Source organism: Protopterus annectens, chromosome 5.part0 (assembly GCF_019279795.1).
Source record: "Protopterus annectens isolate FY-2018-M chromosome 5.part0, PAN1.0, whole genome shotgun sequence".
Taxonomy (NCBI): domain Eukaryota; kingdom Metazoa; phylum Chordata; order Ceratodontiformes; family Protopteridae; genus Protopterus; species Protopterus annectens.
In genome coordinates this window covers 664,952,715-664,979,187 of record NC_056735.1, presented here as the reverse complement: position 1 = coordinate 664,979,187, position 26,473 = coordinate 664,952,715, and the positions used below count along the sequence as shown (strand labels likewise).

Genomic DNA, 26,473 nt, shown 5'->3' with positions numbered 1-26,473 from the left:
TTAATCAAACTGGTGTATTAAATATTACAACTTCCTTAGCCTTGGGGACTTCCAAGATGGCTATACACTGATCAGCTTAATGTCAACTCTCCCATTGTGAGAGAAGAAACTGAGATAATTGAATCTTTGTACTCAGTGTTCATTAGACAGGATTTAAAATGCTTGCTTAGAAAAAAAAATATCAAATTGAGTGCAAAATATTTGTATAGACATTGGATCGGAGTATCCGCTCTTGGAAGAAGTTCTTGGGTTTGGTGAACTAGCTAAAGGCCGATTTGGTCAGAGTAGCTTGATGCCTTGGCTTCCTTGTGGAAACCTTAGAGGGGTCACTATCATCTAGTCATTCTCAAAAGTATGAATTTGATGGGCTCTATTTGTATTGGGTCACAATAGAAACATTTTCCATAAAGGGAACGGTTATAAATTTATCATGGAAGCGGTCATGTCCTTGGATTGAAGTGTAGTGGGTGTGTTAACATATTGCAGGATTACAGGTTTTTGCCACTGTGGAAGTCTTTGGAAAGACTTATGTGAACTGATACACACCACCTCTTTGCTCAGCAGGCCAAAGTGAGTGAAGAGTTGTAACAAAGTATTTTAGGGAGGCAAGATGGGTCTTTGAAATAGTGTTTTTTGAAGGCACACAACCCATCCCCTCCCCCCAAAAAAGCTTCTATGCATAGCTTTTATTGTGGCTCCAGTCAAAGTACTAATGTCAACAGATCTGAAATTTAGCTTAAAATGTCCATTAATTTAACTGTCTGAAATACGCTGGGAAGACCAGTAAAAAAATCTTGGACTTATTTCCTAAGCAATGTGGTAGGTCCACTGTGCATAAGTAGAACGCTGAGATGTTGCTACATGGTGCTTTGCAGGACCAGCTCCTTTCCTGGTGTACAACAGAATCTGAAACTTGTCTTTAGTGTACAGTAAGATGGGCTAACACATTTTGACTTTCATCTAATTACAAAAATTGTAGCAATTTTCCAAAATTATGCAAAACCCCAATGACTAGTGTGTTGTCCTCTGTTGCAGGTGGTCCTCAAACTGACCTTAGATTTTACATTGAACAGTGTATTGCTAATGTGGTTAAAGGCTACCAAAGTGGTGGCAAGACTGCACCATGCTAGAAATTACTTGGCTAGGAGTGAAGTTGCCAAAGCAACTCTTGTATCCAGACTGAAATTTGGAGCAATGTTCTTTCCTTGCATCTGTCAAAAAATGATGGAATACAGTTATATTTTCGAGTATCTGGAGCAACATATTGAAAGCAACCACTGTGCATCTGGAGCAAGATACTAGAGGTCACCACTACGCATGTGTTAGCTCGGCTGACATGAATTTGACAGATTCTTCTCTTGCGTTCCCCCTGCCCGTCGACTGACAATCTTTTTAAGAAAAAAAAAGTTTAATCAGTAATCCACAGCTGTACTTGGGTATATCAGGATTTTACCACTGTTGGTGTGGTTTGATCTTGAAGTCCAAGTGATTAAATAAAGCTAACCATGGGTAAATCCAGGTAAACCCCCTAAACAGAAGTGGGTTGCTCTTATAGATATCAAGAAAGAAATTACTTGCTTTTCTAAAATGCGGTTGTGTAAGGCCACTTCATTCTTAAGCATGTTTTGCTATGCCATTGTACTGGACAAGCATAGGAATTCGCAGAACATCTCCATTGCAGTTTAGGTTTTCTGCTTATGAAAAAGTAGACATTTAAAGGGCCGGCACAAAAATATTAAGCTGTTTTGCAGAACATGTCTGATTTTTCTTGTATTTGGCTGCTCCAGTATATGCCAATGGAAGTCTGGCCACTGAACTGTACTTCAGCAGCTGGGCTTTTTTCTGTTATATGCTTAATTTAGAATGGGCATGCCGACTGGGATGTCCAATCAGTGTACTTGTTTTGGAATAGTAATGAACTATTGTATAAATATGTACACATTTATATATTTTGCTAGTAGAAATATGTAGTTGGAGATGCCTTTTGACTCACGCTAGTCAAAGCTAAGTTACCTTTAAAACATTTTGGTATCAACTCACTGGTGGTCATAATCAGCTTAACCAGATTAAAGCAGTATCCGCATATTCTAATAAAGTCCAACTTCTGCAACTGGAGTTAAATGTATGTACCCTACAAGTGTAGCCATCTTTCATTTTATATGTATGCAGTGGTGCCTATCTCTGTCTGGAAACACTGATGTAACTGAATACTATTGATGTAACTGAATACTAACACTGCATTGTACATTTGACTGTTAGTCCCACTAGGCTAGTAGCCTCTTTCCCAGGGACAACAGAGGTGGTATTTATATTGCAAGGGGAAATTTGACCAGGATTTGCAACTTCCCTTTCCCAATAGGTGCTTTGGAATTGTTTATATCTATCTGAGCTAGCTCCAAACTAAGCAAATGTGACCTCTGTTTAACATCTCTTCTGAACTATTGTGCCAAGGAATACAACAACCCCCTAATTCTGCTCTGTAGCGTCAGCAGTCCAGTCACTTGGAGTGGGAATTAAAACTCAAAGCCTTTGGGACGTCTGCCACCAAAGCCATGTATACTGTCTGAGCCACTGATAACTTGAATAAACTACATTATTGTCTTACTGTCACCGACCACCTAGCATAATCTCTTCTGATGTGCATGATCAGATCATTCTGAAAGTAGGACTGGCATCTTGTCAAATTTGTTTAGGGCAGTGGATATCTGGCATTTATTACAGAATATTTGGATGCCAAGTTTGGTCCCATAGTTGTGGCTTTGATTCCTCTTACATTTTGTTCAACCTCTGAAGCTTGGTTAAGTAGACTTCAGAGATTTCCTCAGGTAGACTGCAAATATTGGAGGTGTGATGCAGACGTTTATTGGGAACACTTTCGAGGAGTGGGGTGAGTTGGCAGACTTCGAATTCTGTACAGGATGCCCTGTTGGAGTTTCTGGGTTGGCAGATTGGTGTAACAAGGGAAATGATTTTTCTGAGCTATGATTCAGAATCTGAACTGCCAAGACATGGTAAGGCCTTGCTGTGTCTGATTATAGTGGCTGCCAAAAAAGCAGCTACTAGAAAATGGAAATGAAAATCTAAACTATAGTAGTAGTGAATATAGTAACGGAGCTAAAACAGCTGGACATACGATCTTTAGGAAGGGATAGGAGCAAACTACATAGGAAAAATGGGAATTTTGGGAAAATACATACAGGGGCAGAATGAGGTTTAAAAGAAGGCAGGACTTAAATGAGCTATTGTAATGTTTGACTGAATGGGTAGATAAGTGATGTATATTGTTTGCACGTAGGAGTGTCAATGTTTTATGATAAATGCTTGCAACTAGGCTAGTGTCAGTGTGGCTTTATGTTTATATAAATGTATGCCTATGGCATAAGTGGTTTAAAGATGCTTCCTGACCTTTTTTAAACAAGAATTGAAAAATGTATGTAGTGTTTAGGTTATTTATAATATAGCAATATAAATGGTGTAATGTTTGTAAAGTGAACAATACAGTTTGATTACTTTTATATAAACGCAAATTTCCCTGTCAAGTGATAGTTTAATAAAGGTTTGTTGTAAAATCAGATTCTTTTTAGATCTGTCTACTTGGCCTATGTCATGGGTATTAAAATTGCCTTTGTTCATATCTTTTGACCCTCTAATAGCACAAGGACATTCCTATAAGAATCTATCTCCAGTGTCCATAGGTTTATAGGCAAGTACTAGGCTAGCTGCCTTCACAGGCCATTTTAAGCCTAGCAGATTTCCTTTTTCTGCTTGAAATAACATATTCCATTTATAGATTGGCCTTGCCCATTCCATCCTATATTATATTTTGCCCCAATGAGAAAAACTGGGATCATACTGTAGATAATTTGAGGTGATCATTCATGGGATAATGCATTTAGGAGCTGCATCTGTCCAGCAGTAGTACAGGAGACAATACAGTACATTATCTTGAGACAAAGTCAAGTTGTGTGATCTGATTCAGTTTATGGTTGACACTCCCATCATAAGGGACCAGAGTTTTGAGCAGCTTTTATATGTAGACACTTCAATTTCCACTACTTTTGCTCCTGTTCTCCAATATAATTTAACCATCTGATCTTGAGGGACTTGAGAATGCTTAGAACCATTTCTCTGGATCTCTTGATCAGATGGCTCTAGGCTATGTGCTCCTGGTGCATCAGAAACTGGTTTGACTAGCCTCTTAGGGGAATTCTGGAGAGATGAATATTGACTAAAATTAAGATGGTAGCTATTTTGGTCTGCTCAAGGACAAGCTGGCACAGGGCACTCATTTGTCCAAGTACCAGACAGATTAATGATAAAAAAAAAATGGCTTATCTATCTGGCATGATCTCTGATGCAGCAGATCTAGCCGCACTGTTTTGAGGTGTTTAGCATCCTAAGGATTCTGAATGTCCATCCAGCTGAAATGTCTTATTGGATGACTTGAGTTGGCTGAACTATAATTTTTGGCCATAGTTAGCCTTATCAGATCACTGTTGCATCATATTGCTAGCACATAGGCATTGACAAGGGTCAGTCAGGAGTTGAACAAATTTGGATGGAATGAGTTTGCTCTTGACTGGCCTTGTTCTGTTTGTAGCAATCATACTTGTAGGTTTGGGCCCATTTTCAACTAAGTTTGTTGCCCTGTTCTTAGAAGTAATCAGTTGTCTTCTCGTTCCATTGCACCCAGGTTTTTACCACTTAAAGATTTTTCATCACAATTTTAAGAAGTCCTTGCTTCCATTGTTAAAATGGCTGGCGTAGACAATCTGGACAGCTGTCCAGTCTCCGGCCTTTTTGTGCTTGTAAGGTGGTTAAATGCGTCTTTACCCATCTTTTGTGTAGGATCCAGTCTCTGTGAATGCATCATCAGTGATCCTTCTCAGACTAGATTTAAAGCACAACACTGAGATGGCTCTTGGTGTCTTTAGGGACCTGTTTGGCATCATTCTGTCTTGGTGTTTTTTCTTGCCAGCTTTGGATTTGATGCAACATTATTTTACTAGAGCAGTTGGAGAATTACTGTTTTTAACTTTCATTGCTTTGCCTCCTACATCTCTGGATGAGAGGCATCCAGTGTGATATGACTGTTCATCTTTGTTGTATCCTCTAGATTGTGGGGTACCACAGAGCTTGATGCATAGTACTTTCCTTTTCTCCATTTATGTATGGGCACTGAGAAACTTTAATTATGCATTACCTTTGTTACTTTGGCACTACCTCTAAAGTAAAGGACATAATGCTTTTTGCCAGTATTTGTCTCTACTTGGAATTCACCCATGACTGGATGGTCAGTAACTGGCTTAAGCTCAGTATCCAAGATGTCTGCTATGGTTGTGCTTGCTACTAAAGGCTTCCATGCCAGTGTTGTCCCAAAATACAAGTTTTCCTTTGGTGAAGGTGTTCTGTGGGAGTTATGGATGCATTCCTATGAACCTTTTAAAGACCACCTAAAAAAACATGATTCTGAATACAAATATATAAAAATACATAAACCAATCAAAATAAGCTAAACTCTTTTTTTAAAACTATTTGCTTTTTCTTTAAAACAGATTTCAGGCTAATAGCTGCATTATTACCTGGGTTAACGTGTGCCTGAAGTTTCACTGTCCATTCATTTTAAAAAGATGAATTCTGCTTGGTTTGCTGTATGTATTTATATATTATATTAATTGTATGCTTCTTTAAAAGGTTTTGATTGTGCAACAATTAAGCTGTTGTGCGATTTTAATTTGAATTTGTAAAGGGAGGGGTTGATTTTATTGTATTTTGTTATACACTGAAGGGCATCAGCCTGAAAGCTTTGTGAAGAATTAACATTGTTTTACTACAATACTTTTGAGCCAAGCATTTCCTTCTGGGATTTTTCTTCTGCATTTAATAACATGTCACACTATTTTGCAACAGTTGGCAAGTATAGAATCCAAGAAGTTTGTATAGTACTCATGCTGTCATAATGAGGAATGTCAAGGAATTATTGCTCATAGAATGTTTTGGGGGGGGGCTGCAGTTTCCCAGTTAATATATGGTTAGTTAAAAATCATTCCGAATTGTCTGGTAAATTGTCCTGCGTTTACAAAAACCTTGTGATGGCGATTTATTCATTTTGGATTTCTGAAGCGTGCAGTCCGCTTTGATACACCTTGCTGTAATCATTACCATACATTTTATTTCAAATTGAGCATTGACCATATATATAGCATTGCATTTACGGATGAGTATTGCTATAAATATGCCTCCAGCAGTGGTTTCCTTAAACTTTCAGATTTGTTGTACACCCCCACAACCAAAAGTGGCTAGGTATGTCCCAGCATTCATTAATTACAGCAGTTTGTTGTGCTTTACAGTTTGAACTTGTTTTCTAACTACTCTACTTGAACTGCAGAACTTGTAAAAGAGCAGACCATAAATGGTGTAGGAAGAATACCTTCATTCGTTACTATTTGATGTCTTGACAATTTACTGGCCAATCTAGCTGGAATAATTTCATCTGGAGTACAGAACAATTTCTAATGCTGCTGCTTTCTTTCAACAGCCAGCCCGTTCACCTGAAAGGCCAGTTTTTGATGAAGTTTACAATGAGGTACCCGAGGCCCCTGCCCCATTGTCACCTGTCTGGGTTCCTAGCTTCGAGATTTCAATGGTATGCTATTATATTTCTGATTGTGTAACAGCCAGGCACTGAGTAGCCAGTTTGAGGGCATTTTTTGTTTTTCCTGTAATTGTACCCTTAATGGTGTGTTAGCATATTTTCCAGTATAACAGTTTCATTATTATGACTTGTAGTTCACGTTTGCTAGAATAAGAACAGAGCAAGATAAGATTTCATTGTTTTCTAATCAGCACAACTGAGGAGTCTGCATCAGATATTTTTTTATAGATGTATGCGGTATAGTTGGTTGATACTGTTTTATCATTTGTGGTTAACAAAAGCATATGCAGAATGCTTCTAAAAATTTGTTCTGATATAGTGACTCTGGTTAAAATCTTTCTCACAGTTCCATGGTTCAGTTCATGTGTGGAGTAAGCATGTCACCATTTGTATAAGGGTTTTCTCGTGCCTGAAAAATGATTGGCTATACCAGGAGTGTAGCCAGAGAATAAAAGTTTGTAATGGTGTGTTCTTATTGCTGCCCTCAATGTACCTGTCAGTTACAAAAATTAAAATGTTTCAAAGTACTTAACAGATGTTTGCATCACTTTCTCTTTGAAAAAAAAAAAGCTGTTTAACATTTTTTAAATATCTTTAATAAATTTGCACACATGTCAAAGGCAATATAAATGAAAAACATACAAAATATCACTAGTTGCAAGCAGTTTACATCAGACACCATTGAAACAACTGTAGTTGCAAACCTACATCACTTGTAGACCATCCAGTCATTGTCAGTTAAGCATTATATAGCTCATTCAAGTCCTGCCTCTTAAACCTCATTCCTGCTCTGCATACATTGTTCCACAATTCCCATTTTTTTCCTATGTAGTTTGCGCATTCCCTTTTCTAAAGATCCCAATTCCAGTTTTAGCTGTTACTATATTCACTAGTTCTAGTAATGTTGGTCTAGACTTTGATTTCCTTTTTCTTGTAATTGCTTTTTTGGCAGCCACCATAATTGGACTCGGCAAGGCTTTACTATGTCTAGGCAATTCAGATTCTGTAGCATAACTCAAAAAATCCTCTCTTCAGTCAGTCTAATCTGCTCACCCAGCATCCCTGACAGAGCAGTCCACAGGAAATCCCAAAAGTGTGCTAGCTCATTAGACCTCCAAAAAACATTCCCAGTTACCTCTTTCTTGCCCATCACACCTCCAATATTTGCTATCCACCCAAGAAAAAATTCTTTGGAGTCTGTTTGGGGCATAAAAGTACGTATGTAGACACTTCCAGGCAAAGATCCTAAATATTCTAGACTGTTGCATATTTGGGAGATATACATGTATCCCCCATTGTCTCTCTGTGAATTGCTTATCCAATCTCTTCCCAATCCTTTCTAAGCTCCTCTGATTCTTGAAATTATCATGCAGTATTTTATATGCTTTACTAATTTCTTTAATGGCAGCTTCTGTTCTGGAGTCTATTAAAACTCTACCAGTGCTGGTCTTTCATTTAGGAGCCCTCTATTTTTCTCTCTGCCTGTACTCAATCCTTGAGGGAAAGGAGTCTCTAACCTGCAGTCCAAATAAATTCTTGGCCTCTTCCCATTCTAGTTAATTGCTCCCAATACCTTGTTTCCTTTGACAATTTTCTTCAATTAAATTCCTGCCCCCTTCTTGCCTATTATCTGTCCCTGACAACAGTCAACTCTGTTGGCAAAATCTTTTCGCCATTCTCATGCTGGTATTCTTAGAGTACTCCCTGCTATTTTATGCATATAATGCTCTGTCTGATTTTATTGGAAGGATCCGCTTATTCCACTTAATATTTGCTGTCTTTCTTTCCCAGGTAAAATCCTTCAACTCTACTTGCTATCCAAACCTTCGGTTGATTTAAGTATGCCTTACCTGTGTATAAGACTGAAGGGACTAAACATTTTAATGTCTTTTATCTTGGTATCCATATCCATAAAACCAAACTTTCTCAATTTTAGTGTTCTATTCTGTTGAGCGTCTTCCCACATCTTTAATTGCCACCACAAGAGTAATTTCTAATCCATACTCCTAAATACTTCATTTCATCATGTCCCCATAAATAGATATTGTTGGACCAGTTCTTGTGTGGGTACATTGCCTTTGTTTTAGCTTTATTAATTTTGTATCCTGAGGAGATTTGAAACTGTCTTAAGTTCCACAGCACTAATGTATCTTTCTGGTTTTGTCATGTACAAAATTTCTGCAAAAAAAGCCATCTTTTCCTGACTTACTATACCAATTATATTCTTTAATTTGAGTTCCTTTCTAAAAATAATGCAAACAAGGAAAGGGAAAGCTGACAACCTTGCCTGGTTCCACTACTCAAGCAGAAATTATCAGAGGGGATCTCACCCACTTTAATTTGTGCCTCTGATCCCTCATGCATTCTTCTAATCAACCTTATTGCATCAGGGAAATCAAATGTGTCCATTGCCCTGCTCATGAAGTCCCAGTCTACTCAGATGCTTTCTGTGCATAAAGACCCACCAATAAAAGTGGTAATTTCATACTTTCTGCTTCCCTGTGGATACTTTCTGCTTCCCTGTGGATCATCAGTGTTCTGTTAATATTGTCAAATGTTTGCCTCCCCTCCACAAAACCACACTGAGCCATATCCATCAATTTTAAAATCATTTTTGCCATTGTTTTAGCCATTATAGACCAACACTTTATAATCATGGTTTAGTAGTGAAATGGACCTTTTTGAAGCTGGATCCAATGGAGCTTTACCCTCTTTAGGTATTACAGCTATCACCGCCTTTTTCCAGGATGCTGGTACTTCTCTTAAAATACTGTTAAACAAAACCTTCCATATCCAAGTTTTTTTCCCTTAATACTTCCACAGGAATACCATCTGTTCGTGGGGACTTTCCTGTAGGTGGGTTATACATGGCCATGTTTATCTCATCCCTTCCTATCCTGTTAGTAATTTAGCCTCACCTACCCCTAACTTTAGCATTTTTGCATAACACTGGCACTCTAATTAGGGCACACAGTAAAGGTTTAACTCGTTTGTTTCAAATTGTTTTTTGTGGTGCAGCCTGTTTTCTTTGCTTTATCCTTCCGCTGAAGTTACAGATTAAGAATTTTGTGTAGCTTGAGAAAAAATGCACACTGCCCCTGCCTGTTTTCACTTAGACTCTGAGGCACCCCATCACCTCTATGAATAATTTTTATTTACGAAAGTTTTGTACTCTCTTCTTGCCTTCAGTACTCTAGTAAAGGAAAAATTTATGCTTCTAACTTGTGCCCTACCAGTTTTTCTTCACCTGCTTGCTTTTCTGTATTCTGATATGGGTACTGACATGCCTGTTTGGCCATAACATTGTTTCCTGACATGTCGTCTTGTTGTTCTCGCCTTTTTCCTTTTACTCACCCTATGTGCATCCTTGGTTGTTGATGTATCAATTCATTTCTAGCTTTACCCATTCAATTTTAAAATTGTACTTGATGACCACCTTTGATCCAGTGCTTTTGCGTAGTCACTATTAACATTAAGGGAGCTGTTTGATACATAGGAGCAGCAGCTAGTCTGTCAAATTGTAGTCCTACCCATTCCATATGCATTTCCTAGCCCTCTGATGTAACTTGCTCATATCCCCATTATAACCCCATCTGCCATCACCTTAATGTCCAAAACTCTTAACTATGAGAGTTGCTATTTGAGCTTATCTACCCATTCACCTTTTCTTTTTGCCTGTTTCATTGCCACAGTACGACCCTTTCTTACCGTGTTGCCCATCGCTTTGCTCTACATATTTCACTTCTAACCTGTCCTGTAGAATCCTCCCCTGAATTTTCATCCTGCTATATCCTGCCCAATATTCATCACTTGACTATGCTGTCAGTTTAAAAAGTTAACACCCATTTCTTTTTGTGGTCATCACCACTTTACTTCTGATCTTGAAGTCATTCATGGTTGTTCATGACTACTGTCCCTGTAACTCATCTAAAGAATGTACATTGACCTCAACTAAAGAATGTACATTGACCTCAACTAAAGAATGTACATTGACCTCAACTAAAGAATGTACATTGACCTCAACTAAAGAATGTACATTGACCTCAACTAAAGAATGTACATTGACCCTGTCTTGCTAGAAACCAACAAAGTACTGTAGCTTTACTGAATCCTGACTCTAGCCTTTAACTCTTGCTTCAGAAACAGTTGCCCAAATTAGGTGCATGCCATGATTTGCAATACATTAGTCCTGCATTATTACATTTTATATTTGCAGTTTTTCCAGGATAGTCCATTGGGATGCAAGGAGCCTGTTTTCAATGGAGTCCTGGGGAGAAAAGCTCCAGAAAAATACAGGTACATAGTATAGAAAAAAATCCAAAAAGAAAATCTCACCGCCAGCAGTGAAAAAACGACCAAAAACTCAAAGGCAAGGCTGCCGAAAAGCCAATAACAAGTCCATCAGCTCCCAAAAGATATGATTTTATTTAACAAACACAGCAAAAAGAAATAAGTGATAAGCGCTTTCGTCACCAAGGACTTCAACAGATCTAATGATGCTTGATACAAATGCAGTTTAAATACTAAAAAAAGACATGTGACTAAAAACACTTACATTAATTAGTTAAAATGCCATTCTACAATTAAAAATAAGATTTGTGTGACACACAAATACAACTAGCATACTCCAAAAAAGCATGTAAAGATGTGTGCAGAGGTAGCAAAATATGTATGAAGGTAATCATATTGTTACCTATACTGTATAATGCTAAATACCTTATAAAATACTGGCCCTATATTTTAATTCAGGTTTAATGCTAATGTTTTCATTAAGCCCTGGAAAAAAGGTGGAATTTAGTTTAAATTGCCATTTGCATTCTGCCCTAAGTAGTTGGTTCTTCCAATCACCCCCTCTTACATTCTTGGGCACTATCTCCAAAATAGCAAACTTGAATTATGATTGGGATTTGCCGTGATATGTTTACTTAAAGCATTTTTGTCATCATTCTTGTTAAAACAATAAAGATGTTCATATATCCTACGGTTAAGCTTCCTTTCTGTCTTTCCCACATAAGTGCAGACCATACAAGTAGCCAAATAAACTAAACCGGTGGAAACGCAAGAACCTTGTGAAAAACAAATATCCAAGTCAAAGGGCTCTAACTTCAAAGTTTCTTTTTCATTAATAAAAGAACAGTAATCACAGCAACCACATTTACGAGTGCCTATCTTCTTGTTGGTATTTGTTTTCATTTTATGTTCCAACAAGAACTTTAAGTTGGAATCTACTTTATATGTAAAAATCGGCTCCGGGCCCATAAGCTTGAAAATGTCATTATTACATTTTAACACGGACCAATTGTTGAAAATGATTTTCTTCACTACATTTGCTGTTTCCCCATAAGTTAATACCATGGCCTGTGAAATATCTTTACATTCACCCCTATTAATTACCAACTGGTCACTACCCGTGTCTAAAAGTGGAATGTATCTATCATTCCAAAGGGAACAAACCTCTTCCTTAATACTCATTACAAAATCGGAGGGATACCCCCTTTCCAAAAACATTTCCTTTACCTTGTTAATTTCTTCCTCCACCAATCTAAAATCTGAACACATCCTCGCAACCCTCACCATCTGTCCTTTGACAATATTTTTCTTGGTATAAAATGGGTGGTTGCTGGAAAACTCTAATCATTAGAAAAGGTGGGTTTTCTGTAAACACATGATGTAAAACGTTCCATAACATAGTCCTTAGAAATACTCTCATCCAAATCTATTTTATCCTTATTGCCATTGCCCGTAAATTTAAAATAGTCGCATAAATTATTGATATACTCCATAAAAGCTTGGAAAAATGTGTCATTTTTCCATAAAATAAATAAGTAATCTAAAAACCTAAAATATAGTGACCATTCATCCTTAACGGGTGAAGAAAAAAGAAATCTGTTCTCCCACTCGAATAAAACCATGTTGGCAAAAATTGGAGCGCAGCTGTTACCCATTGCTACCCCTTGGGTTTGCTTGTAAAATTCCCCTTCAAATGTGAAGAAATTATTTTTCAAAATTTCCATAAGTTCTATCAAAAAATTAATCATTTTACCCCTTAAATTACTATACTTAAGCAAAATGTCCTCAAAAAATTCTAATCCTGTTTCATGGGGTATTGATGTAAATAAATCCACTACATCTATAGTGGAGAAATAACATTCCTTAAAATAATCATTCTTTATTTGCTTTAAAAAATCCCATGAATCTTTGAGGATGTGCCCCACAGGTTTCACTGACTGTTTCACTAACCTGTCAAACACCCCTAAGGGGTACGTAATGCTATTCTTACCTGCTATGATCAATCTAAACGGTGGGTCCTTAACATCCTTATGTGTTTTAGGAATCCCAAAACAAGCTGGTATAGTTGGGTGTTCAACATGTAAAACATTGTAAACCTCTTCGTTAATAATACCCTGTAATAATGCGTCCTCCAAAAAATTAATTTTTCTGTAACTTATGTTAATTTCATTCCTAGACATTGCGTCATATTTATTTGCATCTGTTAGTATACTGGTTATCTTGTTGTTGTAATCTACTGTGTTGACTATAGCCATACCTCCCCCTTTGTCTGGCTTCATGAATCTAACCTCCATGTTTTCTCAATTCATATAATAGTTTACTCTCAGCCTTAGTGATGTTTTGCTTCTTATACACATGTTTATTTAAACTCTGATAAATCTCTTGTTCAGTAATTTTTTCAAAATTGTGTAATACTGGAATAAGGGGTGGATTCCAGCAACTTTTTTATAGGTAATGGCTTTCTGATTATTGAATTCTCGCAGCTTATTTTTAAATAAACATTTGAAGTTTAGTTTCCTCACGAACAATCTAAATTCAGTGAGAATTTTACTGATATCTGTATTTTTTAGAGGATACGAACTTTAACCCCTTCATTAATAGTTCAAACAAATCTTTACTTAATGGGAAAGCTGCGTAGTTAAAAATTCTAAATCCTTTAAACACAAAGGTTATACCATCATTAGTCACAATGTCATTTCCAACTCTTTCATTACTTATTGGTAACTGTTCTTCCTCTGGTAAGACTGATTCCGAAAATTTACTCTTCCACCCCCTTCCCCCCTGGGTCCTAAAAAAACTTTATCCTGTCTACTTTGATTTCTATTAAATATTCTTTCGGATCTACGTAAGGGTGGGAACTCTGTCATAATTGCTAGTATTTTCAAATGAATCATTACCCTCTCTATGCTCACGTTGCATTTGTCTAGTGTCCTTAACTTCAGTTCCATAATATGCTTTCAGAAAAATATATGCCAAATTGTTTTTATATTCGTATTAGTCTCTAGATAACTTTTTCTTTTTTCTCAGTGTTATTTAACTCATTTTCTACTTTATCAAACAACACGTTATACCTGAATGCAAAATGATTGAACTGTGCATCATCCTTAACTTTAATATTCAACTCATCCACTTCAAGAGTAAATTAATTCTTTTGTTGTTCAAATTAATAATGAAGTCCATGAGCTCCATTCCATGCCTATCAAACATGCACAGTAATTCCTCACACTCTGGGTCTGATTTTTTCAGACCATTGGGAAATTTAAACATACGGAGCCCCTTAGGGACTCTTACAATTTATACATTCTTTGAGAGAGAGCTCTACAATGACAATTCCTAATCTTGTGCAGTTTTGTCTCAAGTCAATAACTTGCCATCCATACTGTTCTTATCTGTAAAAGAATTACTGATACCAAAAGAGTTTTCACGACTGGTCCATTCCTTTAAACGATCCACGTATACAGGAACCGAATATGGAGTGGTATTTGCTCTGTTTACGACCCTCCTTGACCCTTTATCAAGTTGGTTCTTGTTGCTTTCCAAATTTGGAGCCATATCGCCCCTGTTAGAAACTCCAACACCCGAACGCTGAGTTGTAACATCCAACACGCGTTGAACACTGTCGCCTGCTCCTTTAGCTCGGGAACCCAGAAGTGTTACTACTTTTGTGTTCCCCTGTGGACCAGAGGAGTTTGTAGCACCGCTATTTCCGCTCTGAAGCCTGGATACAGCTTCTTGGAGATCGTTCACCTTTTCAGCTAATGCCAAAACTAGATTTAATAAGTTAATTTCGTCGCTTGAAGAGGATTTCTGACCACATGGAAAGTCAGAAAATCCGACTTCATCCTCGAACACTGGAGATAAATCAGTACTCTCCATTTAAAACATACGCAGATGTCTTGTGGGCACACGGTAACCAAAACCAAAATCCAAAAAGAAAATCACCGCCAGCAGCGGAAAAACAACCAAAAACTCAAAGGCAAGGCTGCTGAAAAGCCAATAACAAGTCCATCTGCTCCCAAAATAAAATATATATCCACAAATAAATATGACACAATGTCTAGGAATGAAATTAACATAAGTTACAGAAAAATTAATTATTTTTTGGAGGATGCATTATTACAGGGTATTAACGAAGAGGTTTACAATTTTTTACTTGTTGAACACCCAAATATACCAGTTTGTTTTGGGATTCCTAAAACACAAGGATGTTGAGGACCCACCGTTTAGATTGATCATAGCAGGTAAGAATAGCGTTACGTACCCCTTAGGGGTGTTTGACAGGTTAGTGAAACAATCAGTGAAACCTGTGGGGTACATCCTCAGATTCATGGGATTTTTTAAAGCAAATAAAGAATGATTATTTTAATAAGGAATGTTATTTCTCCACTATAGATGTAGTGGATTTATTTACATCAATACCCCATGAAACAGGATTAGAATTTTTTGAGGACATTTTGCTTAAGTATAGTAATTTAGGGGGTAAAACGATTAATTTTTTGATAGAACTTATGGAAATTATTTTGAAAAATAATTTCTTCACATTTGAAGGGGAATTTTACAAGCAAACCCAAGGGATAGCAATGGGTAACAGCTGCGCTCCAACTTTTGCCAACATGGTTTTATTCGAGTGGGAGAACAGATTTCTTTTTTCTTCACCCTTTAAGGATGAATGGTCACTAGATTTTAGGTTTTTAGATGACTTATTTTATGGAAAAATGACATTTGTCCAGGCTTTTATGGAGTATATCAATAATTTATGCGACTATTTTAAATTTACGGGCAATGGCAATAAGGATAAAATAGATTATTTGGATGCGAGTATTTCTAAGGACTACGTTAAGGAACGTTTTCATGTGTTTACAGAAAACCCACCTTTTCTAATGATTATTTAGTTTTCCAGCAACCACCCATTTTATACCAAGAAAAATATTGTCAAAGGACAGATGGTGAGGGTTGCAAGGATGTGTTCAGATTTTAGATTGGTGGAGGAAGAAATTAACAAGGTAAAGGAAATGTTTTTGGAAAGGGGGAATCCCTCCGGTTTTGTAATGAGTATTAAGGAAGAGGTTTTTTCCCTTTGGAATGATAGATACATTCCACTTTTAGGCACGGGTAGTGACCAGTTGGTAATTAATAGGGGTGAATGTAAAGATTTTTCACAGGCCATGGTATTAACTTATGGGGAAACAGCAAATGTAGTGAAGAAAATCATTTTCGGCAATTGGTCCATTTTAAAATGTAATGACATTTTTAAGCTTATGGGCCCGGAGCCGATTTTTACATATAAAGTAGATTCCAACTAAAAGTTCTTGTTGGAACATAAAATGAAAACAAATACCAACAGGAAAATAGGCACTCGTAAATGTGGTTGCTGTGATTACTGTTCTTTTATTAATGAAAAAGAAACTTTGAAGTTAGAGCCCTTTGACTTGGATATTTGTTTTGCACAAGGTTCTTGTGTTTCCACCGGTTTAGTTTATTTGGCTACTTGTATGGTCTGCACTTGTTATGTGGGAAAGACAAAGGAAGCTTAACTGTAGGATATATGAACATCTTTATTGTATTAACAAGAATGATTACAAAAATGCTTTTTAAGTAAACATATCACGGCAAATCCCAATCATAATTCAAGTTTGCTATTTTGGAGATAGTGCCCAAGAATGTAAGAGGGGGTGATTGGAAGAACCAACTACTTGGGGCAGAATGCAAATGGCAATTTAAACTAAATTCCACCTTTTTTCCAGGGCTTAATGAAAACATTAGCATTAAACCTGAATTAAAATATAGGGCCAGTATTTTATAAGGTATTTAGCATTATACAGTATAGGTAGCGATATGATTACCTTCATACATATTTTGTTACCTCTGCACACATCTTTACATGCTTTTTTGGAGTATGCTAGTTGTACTTGTCACACAAATCTTATTTTCATTTTTAATTGTAGAATGGCATTTTAACTAATGTAAGTGTTTAGTCACATGATGTCTTTTTAGTATTTAAACTGCATTTGTATCCAGCATCATTAGATCTGTTGAAGTCCTTGGTGACGAAAGCGCTTATCACTTATTTCTTTTTGCTGTGTTAAATAAAATCATATCCTTTTGGGAGCAGATGGTCTTGTTATTGGCTTTTCAGCAGCCTTGCCTTTGAGTATAGAAAAAAAGCATAAATACATAGTATAAATTTCAAATAAATGTTACATGCATAGTTCAGAAAGTACAAATCCATATCAAATAAATTCATCAATTTCAAGTATCCATTTCAAGTAACTGTTACCTAATACAGAAATAAGATTTTCATTTGCAAAATTACATCAGGTCAGGTACATCTGACTAGTTAGGGATTAACACAAAGCTGTTAACTTTTAGATGATGCCAGAGTGGTAGTGTCAAAGGCCTTGGCTAGGTCATGTTAAGCTGTATGTACTGACTTCCCCCATCCAGGGTCTTCGTGACTGTCTCAAAGAAGCCAACTAGGCTCAGTAGGCAAGATCTGCCCCTGACAAATCCGAATTGGGTGGGGTTGAGTGCTTGGAGATTTCTTATGTCCTTGTTTGCGATCCAAAATATGATCCACAACTTTACAGAGCAGTCTCATCAAGCTGATGGAACAATAGTTTCCCAAGTCAGCAGTGGCACCACCTTTGTGCAAAGGGATGATGGCAGTTCTCCACTCTGCTGGAATGAAGCCTGTAGTTGGGCTGTGGTTGAATAGGGTGCTCAATGGCAAAGCTTGTTCTTGCTGGAGATGGTGCAGAATACAGCCTGGGATACTATCTGGTCCCATGAAGTTGTGTACTTTGTCTTGGATAAGGCCTTTAACACTTTATCTACAGAGATGTGAGGTGTGGGGCAAGTATTGGAGATGTTGACTGGTCTTTTTTGGGGGGGGTGGGGCGATAGGTTCAGCACAAACAAACTTCACCCCCTTATCAGCCAGCAGGTTAGCTAAGTCGGGATCAGTGCAAGTGGTATTGAGTACTAATTTGGAACAAACATTGGCTTTGCCATGGAGGTTCCTAACATAACTGAAGGACTTATGGTTTCCCTTTGTTTTGGAAGCTAATTTCAACTCGTAATTGGCTTTGGAGGTTTTCACTAGTGATGTTGAGGCAGAGGAGGGAGTTTTTCCAATTTGGAAGCTCCTTTTTACACTTGGACAACAGTTTCTTTATTTTGTTGTAAAGCCTGTTGATAGAGGATGTCCACCAGACAGCAGATTGTAGTTCTGTTTGGTATGGCTGAGTCCATGCAGTTGTACAGGTGCTTGTATACTGCACTGGCATACTGTTCATCATAGCTGTCTGCATCATTTGAGGGGGGGGGTGTGAAGCTGCTGATAACCCTCTTAGGAGGTTGTAGTCAGCTTTTGAGAATTTTTTTTTAGCCTGGTTATGGCTGGGGAGGGGTTGGGTGGGATAGAAACTTTGAATGAGAGACAAATCTGATCTCACCAGGGAAGAATATACTATGAGTGGTGCAGCGGTCGCCCATGTTGGTGAGAACCAAGTAGGATAAGACCGGCTGATCTAGTGCATTAGAATTGAAGTCAAGGAATCATTGGGTGAGTGCATTAGTGAAGGAATAGTTCACCCAGTTTATGGTGGGGTAGTTGAAGTCACCAAGGATCAGGGTGTTGGATGGTACCTTGATGGAGTCAAGTTAGGTCCAGGTAGGAGGTGTGGGTGTTCTGAGACATGGAGGTAGCCTATAGCTGGCTATAACCTGGATGGGTGTTTTGCCAACTGTCAGTTGCAACTGGAGTAATTCCAGTGTCATGTTGGCAAACCAGTCTGGAGGTGTCTGTCCTTATTGGAGAGATTCCATCACCTCTAGTCTTTCTGACCTCATTTTGGGGTCAAAGTGTGGAATGAGGTATAGTTTGGTAAGGCAGGGTTGCTCCTCCAGCCGTGAACCAAGTTTCCATGACTGTAGTCAGCATATTTCAGTTTGAGGAGAGCCTCCAGGGAGTGCTTTTTCAGATTAAGGCTGCTAGCATTGAGCAGCATTACCTTCAGTTTGCTTTTTGACAGATCTTTTATGTTGGAAGATTTGTTTTTGGGACATGGCCTATAAAAGGCACAATGGGGGGAGGAAAGAGCTTTGACCAAGGTATGGAACCCTATGGGTGACAGGTGGAGGCCATTTCTTGCAAAGCATCGTGGCCTGTCAACCATGTCATCCCAGGCAGACAGGTACTGGACCCCCTTAGAAAGATACCAGAAACTAAGCCAATTGACGTCAAACATTTTTGGCTGGTATTGTGGTATTCTTGGTGAAGGTAGGATGCTGCTTAGGGCTAGGGTCATACCTGCCTGGAGCACACATTCAGAGCTCAGTCATGTCTCTCTTCACCCACTGTTTATTTTATTTACATTTGTTTACCAGGAAATTCCGACTGGACGCAGGTCCTTCAGCGGATGCCTGGGGAGAAAAGCTCCACATGTACATGAGATACAAAGTTGCAGCAGTAGTAAACAGCATTGCAGGTTGTTGGCTTTAATACAAAAAGATATTTATTATCAACAGTATATACAGTAAATGTTGCAAGTTAAGATGGAGTTTTGTTTATAATAGTAACAAAGTTGTCAGGTAAGATTTTTAAGTATGTAAAGACAACTAGATAATTCTGACTGGTTAGTAGTGGCGGTAGTTTAGTTGGATTGAGTCTAGGTGGGGGTTAAGGGTGGGGGTGTTAAGTCTGGATTAGAACAAGGACAAAGCCATTGCAAATTTAAGTGGAATTTGAGCACAGTCTTGAAAAGGCTGCTGGACGGTAGAGTAGTTATAGTGGGTTGAAGATTGTTCCAAAGTTTAGTTATGGTACATGAAAATATGGCATCTCCTAAGTTTTTGGGTTTAAGTGAGTTGATTTTTGTTGCTTGATCTTACGGGACTAGTGGAGTGATGGGGTTGGAGAAGGGTTTGAAGGGAAGGGATGTTTTGGGGTGGTTAACAAGAGCGAGGGTGAGTTGATTAAAGTGAAGGATTTGTGGGAGTTCTAGCCAATTTAGTGTAAGGGAGATGCAGTGATGGCTGCAGTAGGAGGTTCCATTGGCAAATTTAGCAATTTTGTTGCAACAGGCCATCCAGCTTGTGTAAGTCCGTCTGTCTAATGTTGGTAAGTATGGGGGATGCGTAGAGTAGGGTGGAGATTCTTAGCTGCCTTGGTTAGGAATTGGTGACTTCAGTATAACGCACCAAGTTTCTTGTGAACATTTTTTTATTGTGAGAGATATGTGGGTATCAAATCTAAGTTTATTTCCACACCGAGTAATTTTGTGTATTCTGATGGAGAAGAAGATATTGTCTTTGAGTGTTGAAGTGGGAGGTGTTTTGGGTGGCTTTGGAAGGTTGGAACAGAAGTTTTGTCTGTCTTGGGTTGAGTAGGAGCGGGAGTATTGGATAGCCGGCTTTCTACGGAAGAGAATGATTCCTGTGTGATTTGTTGCAGTTCTGGTAGAGTGGGGGCAGAGCAGATGAGTAGTCATCTGCGTACTGTATAAGCGATGCCTGTATGGTGGCTGTATGTAGGTTAGTGAAAAGTTAGAGTAGCAGAGGGCAAAGGATAGACCATTGGGCAACTCAGAGTAACTGGGAGGTGAGGTGATAAATTATTATCCCTGATTGCTGGCGTCTGTGTAGGTAGCTATGAAACCAGTTGCAGGCTGATTGTGAGGAGAGTTTGGGGAGAGTAAAGAGTAGTAGCTCATGTCAAAGGCCTTTGAGAGATCTATAAATACGGCAGTAGAGAAGAGGCTATTGTTTTTTTTATGCAGTATGGTTTTGGTGAAGGAGGGGGAGGTAGTGCTGTAATATGGCCTGAAACCATGTTGGGCTTTGGAGTGGAGATTATTAGCTAGGAGGTAGGTGGAGATATGGGTGTTGATGCATTTTTCAGGTATCTTGGAGAGAGGGGAGAGGATAACAATGGGGTGGTAATTGGAGTGGTCGGTGTAGGGGGTGCCTTTGTGGAGGGGAATGATGTGAGATTTTCCATATCGAGGGAACATAGCCTTCTGTTATGGAACAGTTGATTAGAATTGAAATTGGGTAGGCTAGTGAATCAGCTGCAATTTTCAAGTATTCAGAAGGGAGGTTGTCGGCTGTGAGTTTGATTGGGTTTGTTTTGACAATAGTCTTAAGTTGGATGTAGGTACTGAGGTGAAGAAAAAAAGAAGCGTGGGGGGGGGGTAATTGGCCGTTTCAAGCCATTTTCTTTGAAACTGAAATTAAAGTTGAGTAGATCTATTATACATGAGCCCTCATCTGTCTTACTGCTTGCATATAGCTACACAGACTGTCACTGCCTGGACTTACAGCTAACACACCTTGGAGATTTTGTATTTGTATCAGATCGACTTGGGCAGTTCAAACACCTGTTCATTCTGCGAAGGAGAATGCTCAAGTCCAACTTGAGATCAAATTCTGCAGGGCATTTCTTTCCTTGCTGAATGTGTCTAGCACATTCCAAGGGGGCAAAGGTTTTGGAATTTCCCTACAGGTTTGGACATGGATTCAGTACTTCATTGAAATGAAAGTCTTTAATCATGTAAAGTGAGACTGCTCATTAAGGATAATGAAAGGAAACTGGCTGTTTTGGATAAAATGATAGCATCCTTGAATGACTAGTCATAATGACAGATTTTTTGATATTCACAAAACTATAACAGAATATTTTAAATGGGCAAACAAGTAGAATTATTAAAGGAGAGAAAAAAAAAATACTTTTTTGGTATGCGACGCCTGTGCACTGACCTAGCAATCAAGGAGCCTCAATCCCCACCACTAACTGTGAGGGGCGTCTCGTATAGGAGGAAAGGATAAATACACAGTAAAGTGCAATTTCCCTTAAGAGCACACTGAGATCAGTCAGTCTGGGGATGGTCACTGCCTTGCTCTCCAGGTCCCCAATAAGACTCCCCACTGGCATAGCTATAGGGTCCAGATCTCCGCCTAGTGGGCAAGCTAAAACCTCCAGCACCCTCTGTCCAACCAGTGCTTAGAGTCCCTGCCCAAGTAGCTGACTCTCTCTCTCTCTCTTGCTCTTCTGGGAAAGGTTGGCACAGGTTCTCCAGCTGTGCCCCTTTTTCCCCAGGCTATACAGTAGTATCAGCTGCACCCACCTACTAATATCAGCTACACAAAGGCCCTTACAAGGGTGTCCAATTACTGTGCAATATTATCCAGTTGGTAGTATAGCCCAGGGCTAAAGTTATAGGAGTGGCTTTGTACAATTTTACCAAAGGCATGCAAGTACTCTGAAGAGCTTAAATTATCTCTACAAAAACAGCTACAGTTGAGAGAGTTTAAAAATATTTAATAAAAGTCAAACCAAGACACTACTTTTTACTACACAGTGCTAGTCAAGAGTTCAGAGATCAGAGAAATACCTAAAATTCAGTAGTACAGTTCTGACATCACAGGGAAAACACGTGGGAATAGCTAGAAACTAGAAAGATTAGACTGAGAAAACACAAGTCTAAGGTAAACTGGCATATAGAGCAAGACAGTGCTGAGTTGGATGGTCAAGACAAAAATGCTTAATGATCTCTGATTCCATTCATTCCTGGTTCACATTACATCATTCTTCACACTTCCCTGGGTTTCCCAGGCTAACAGGCTACATTCTTTGGTAAGCTCACACCAGGTCAGGAAGCAAAGCCATTAAGGACATTTATGCATGCAAATTCTGGCCATTACTCTGGCCTTAAAACAGTAGCAAGAATTCATTCATCTAGACAGGCTGGAGCCAGCTTTAAAGATCAAAGACCGTCATAAAATGCTTGACTTGGCTTCCTTACAGCAGTTCCACATGTAACACTATTTTTACCATTTAAGACAAGCCTGTGGTTTACATTATTTACAGATGACAATCTATAAAATTATATCTGGCTAGGCTGGCAACCTTCACATGATACATTTTTCTGTGTCCAAAACCACCAGGATCTTTGTTTGCATCATAGATGCAAGATGCAAGTAATGGAACACTAGAAGAATGGCAGACCCTGAAGATTTTTTATTGTAACTATGATTGATGGTAAACCAGCTTTTTCTGACCCTTACTTGCACTTTGCTTCACCACCCTTTACAGTAAAGTATAGCAAAGGGGCAGATGGTACGCGTGTCACAATGTAGGTGGATTAGACAGTGAATTGGATTGTTTAATTTCAGGGTACGAGGTACCCTATCGGCATGTTACCTTGAGAATAAGGGTGTAGCCAGGCATACTCTTTGTACTAAGTACATTTTTAGCATCATATCAACAGGTTTCTTTAGGTCATGTGTCTACAAGTACAAATGAGTGCCTTTAACAACAGATGCAATCATGTTAATCTAAATATTTTTAATAGCTTTAGGGGGAACAGGTGAACATTTTACTTAAGTGCTGGGGGGGGGCAACATTTCCAGAAGTGTCCATTTTTAAGTTGTAGGTGTCTAAGTGGGGTAGCACAAAGTACGAGTGTAGAAAATGGAATTTGCTTGCTACACCCCTGGTTAAGAACAAGATCATTTTAAGTAGGCACACAAAATTCAAACATTTTTTGGTGACATTAGCTTCAATTTAACTATTCCATTTAAAAAATGGAAAACACAATTTCCGGTTATTCCATATTCAAGGGAAGGTAAAATTAAAAACAAATCCAGAAGCACAATAGCAAAACGAACAACCAGATAAAGTTTACTAGAGTTTATTGCGACAAAAAAAATGCAAATAGAATGGTAAGTGCTTTTGGCTGCGTTACTCCAGCCTTCATCAGACATTTTCAAACTGCTGGTTGAAACCTTATATACTGCACATAATACTACCAATAATTCAGTTATTTAATCAATCAATTTAAAATTCAATCCTACCATAAAATAAATATATATGAATTCCTCAGCAATATAAATAGACTTTAAAACAAGGAGTGTATGATTGTGTATGCAGATATGACAAAAAAATAAATGTTAAATTTTACCTGAACATATTATTAAATATAAACCCATCATACAATTTACCTATTTAAAGACTTTAATTTTAAAATACTAGTAATAGAGATGGAATCATTCAGTCCTGGAAATTGTGTGGCATTTAAATATACCTGCCACCAATATTATTTAGATTCTAATATAATTTTCCAAGGACCTTTTCTAGGGGATGGAACCACTTGTTCCAATATTAAAAATTTAAAATTGTGCTGAATATTGTGCTATATGTCTATATAGTGCATTATTTTCTGAATGTCTACTGATATAGATATGCTCATAAATGCGCTGCTTTAATTTTCGTTCAGTTTTTCCAATGTAATAAGCTGAACAATGTGTGCATAATGCATATACTACACCGGAAGTATTACAATTATACCTTCCTTTTACTTGTATGAAAATGTTATTAATAAAAACTTGTTCAGTTTCCATAATATACAAGCAATATTTGCACATATTACATTTTCTCATTAAGCCTACTGAACTTCTTTGTACTTTAGAACAAGCGTTACACCAATCCTTTATTAGAATCTAAAGAATATTGGTGGCAGGTATATTTATATGCCACACAATTTCCAGAACTGATTCCATCTCTATTACTAGTATTTTAAAATTAGTCTTAATAGGTAAATTGTATGATGGGTTTATATTTAATATGTTCAGGTAAAATTTAACATTTATGTTTTTTTGTAATATCTGCATACACAGTCATACACTCCCTGCTGGACTTAGTGTCTTAGGCAATAAATGTCTAACTGTTGCAGTTTACCATATTGATACATTTATGAAGGTATCCGTGTAACAGAAGGATGCAACAGAATTACTGGTTGTCCTGGACCAGTTTTGTGAGGGGGGGGGTTAACTTTGTGCCTGTTATCCCACTTTGTGTCAGTAAGAGAAATTAAATTGAACAGTACCTACGAGCACTCTAAGGAAATGTGCACCACCACATAATTTAAACATTACGAGTTGTGTAGTATTTAAAAAAAATACTTAATCGTAGAAATAACGCAGTGACAGTAGGGGTGGGGGCTGGGAATGTTGGGGTACAGGGAATTGATATGGCAGTTACAATTTAACGTTCAGCCAGGTTTGAATGACAATATTTTGTTAGCAGTAGTTTTGAAAATAAGAGCAGCTAAATTATAACTATTTTTTCCAGTTACATTTTTTAATAAATTTATGTATTTCTGTTTTAATTTAAGATGTGAACAGTGATTAGGTTACTGCATTCTTGTTAGTCAAACAAAAAATGGCAAAAGGTATTTGTGTTTAACCTGTTGCAACCAATTTTTTTACAATGCAAAACATTTTGAGCCTTTAATGTGGTGGATAAGACTAATGTTCCTCCTCCCCCCCCCCAAGTGCTTTTTTGTAGGTTTCCATAAAAATCTTACACCTAAAATTATACATGAAAATGTTTTATATTGTAATATTTTTTAAGTTAATATTTGTATATTCATAAGTGGAAAAAACTGGTTAAGATTTTTGGAGAGTATTTTAACGTAATTGTGTATAGGATATAATCTTATTGGTTAGGTATTTTATTTATAGCATTGTATTCACAGCATTGTATGGACTGCACAGTGGTCCAGCGGTTTGTGTTGCCTCACAGCAAGAGGGTCTCCGGTTTGATTCTCTGTTGGGTTGGCTTCTGTCTGGAGTCTGCATTTCCTCTCTGCATTCATGTGCATTTCCTCAGGGTGCTCCAGTTTTCTCTTACATTACAAAGACATGCGTGTGGAGCATTTCTTCCCAGGCCTCCAAGGAAAATTTGCTTCTTCCAAGTTGGACTTTCCTGGTAAACAAATGTTAAATAAAATAAATGTATTTTCCTAATGTCATTCTGATGGTCTCCACTCAGATGAAAGTGCTTAATTTTGACAATTATCAAGTGTACTCCTGGTTTCATTTTTCGAAAACTCACTTTTTGGCTTACTTTTAGTTTTCAAGTAATTCTTGTACATGTGTCTTCAGTGTGATGGTATGGAATGACAGCCAGCAAGTTGAATTACTGAGCTTTTGCTGCTTGGTTTGCCATGTGCTGGAACTTTTTCATATGGCTGAGACTGTAGTAAAGCAAACCACCATGTCTTTATCTCTTCTCTTTCTATTTGCTGTGGGAACCGCTATTGTGGGTTGCTCCCTAAATGAGGGGGTAACTTCAGCTGCAATTGAAGCTGAACCTGCTTATAAAAGGGGGTGGAAACCACAGTAACTGTGGCATTTCCTCCAGTGTTTAGAGTGCAACACATTCCTAACCTGCTGAAGACTTGTATAAGAAGTAAGCTTTAAAGTAGGACCCCCCCCAACATCTTTTGAGGGGAGAGTAATCTACTTGGATGGAAGGTCAAATGAAATAAGCTCTTGGTACAGTTTGGATTTGGTTAGCATTACCTCCATTAGTCTTTCCTTCTGTCATATCCTGTTAGCCATCTTACAGTAGAATTTGATGCTACCTTACTTCACAACTGTCCAGATTTTTGCCTCATTTCTGGTTTGTTGCTCATAAAATTAGCTACAAAATCCAGAAAGTAAGCCCTGAATTCACTAAATGAC

The 26,473-nt window shown here is 37.9% G+C and overlaps 1 protein-coding gene across 3 annotated transcripts in view; it reads left to right on the top strand.

The window, feature by feature from the left end:
* LOC122802746 (glycogenin-2-like) overlaps positions 1 to 26,473 on the top strand; it is a 1,303,570-nt gene that overhangs the window by 676,573 nt on the left and 600,524 nt on the right. For all 3 annotated transcript variants that reach the window (XM_044072514.1, XM_044072513.1, XM_044072515.1), the window contains exon 10: positions 6,539 to 6,646. In XM_044072514.1, the coding sequence (XP_043928449.1) occupies positions 6,539 to 6,646 (108 nt within the window). The remainder of the gene's footprint in view (positions 1 to 6,538; positions 6,647 to 26,473) is intronic.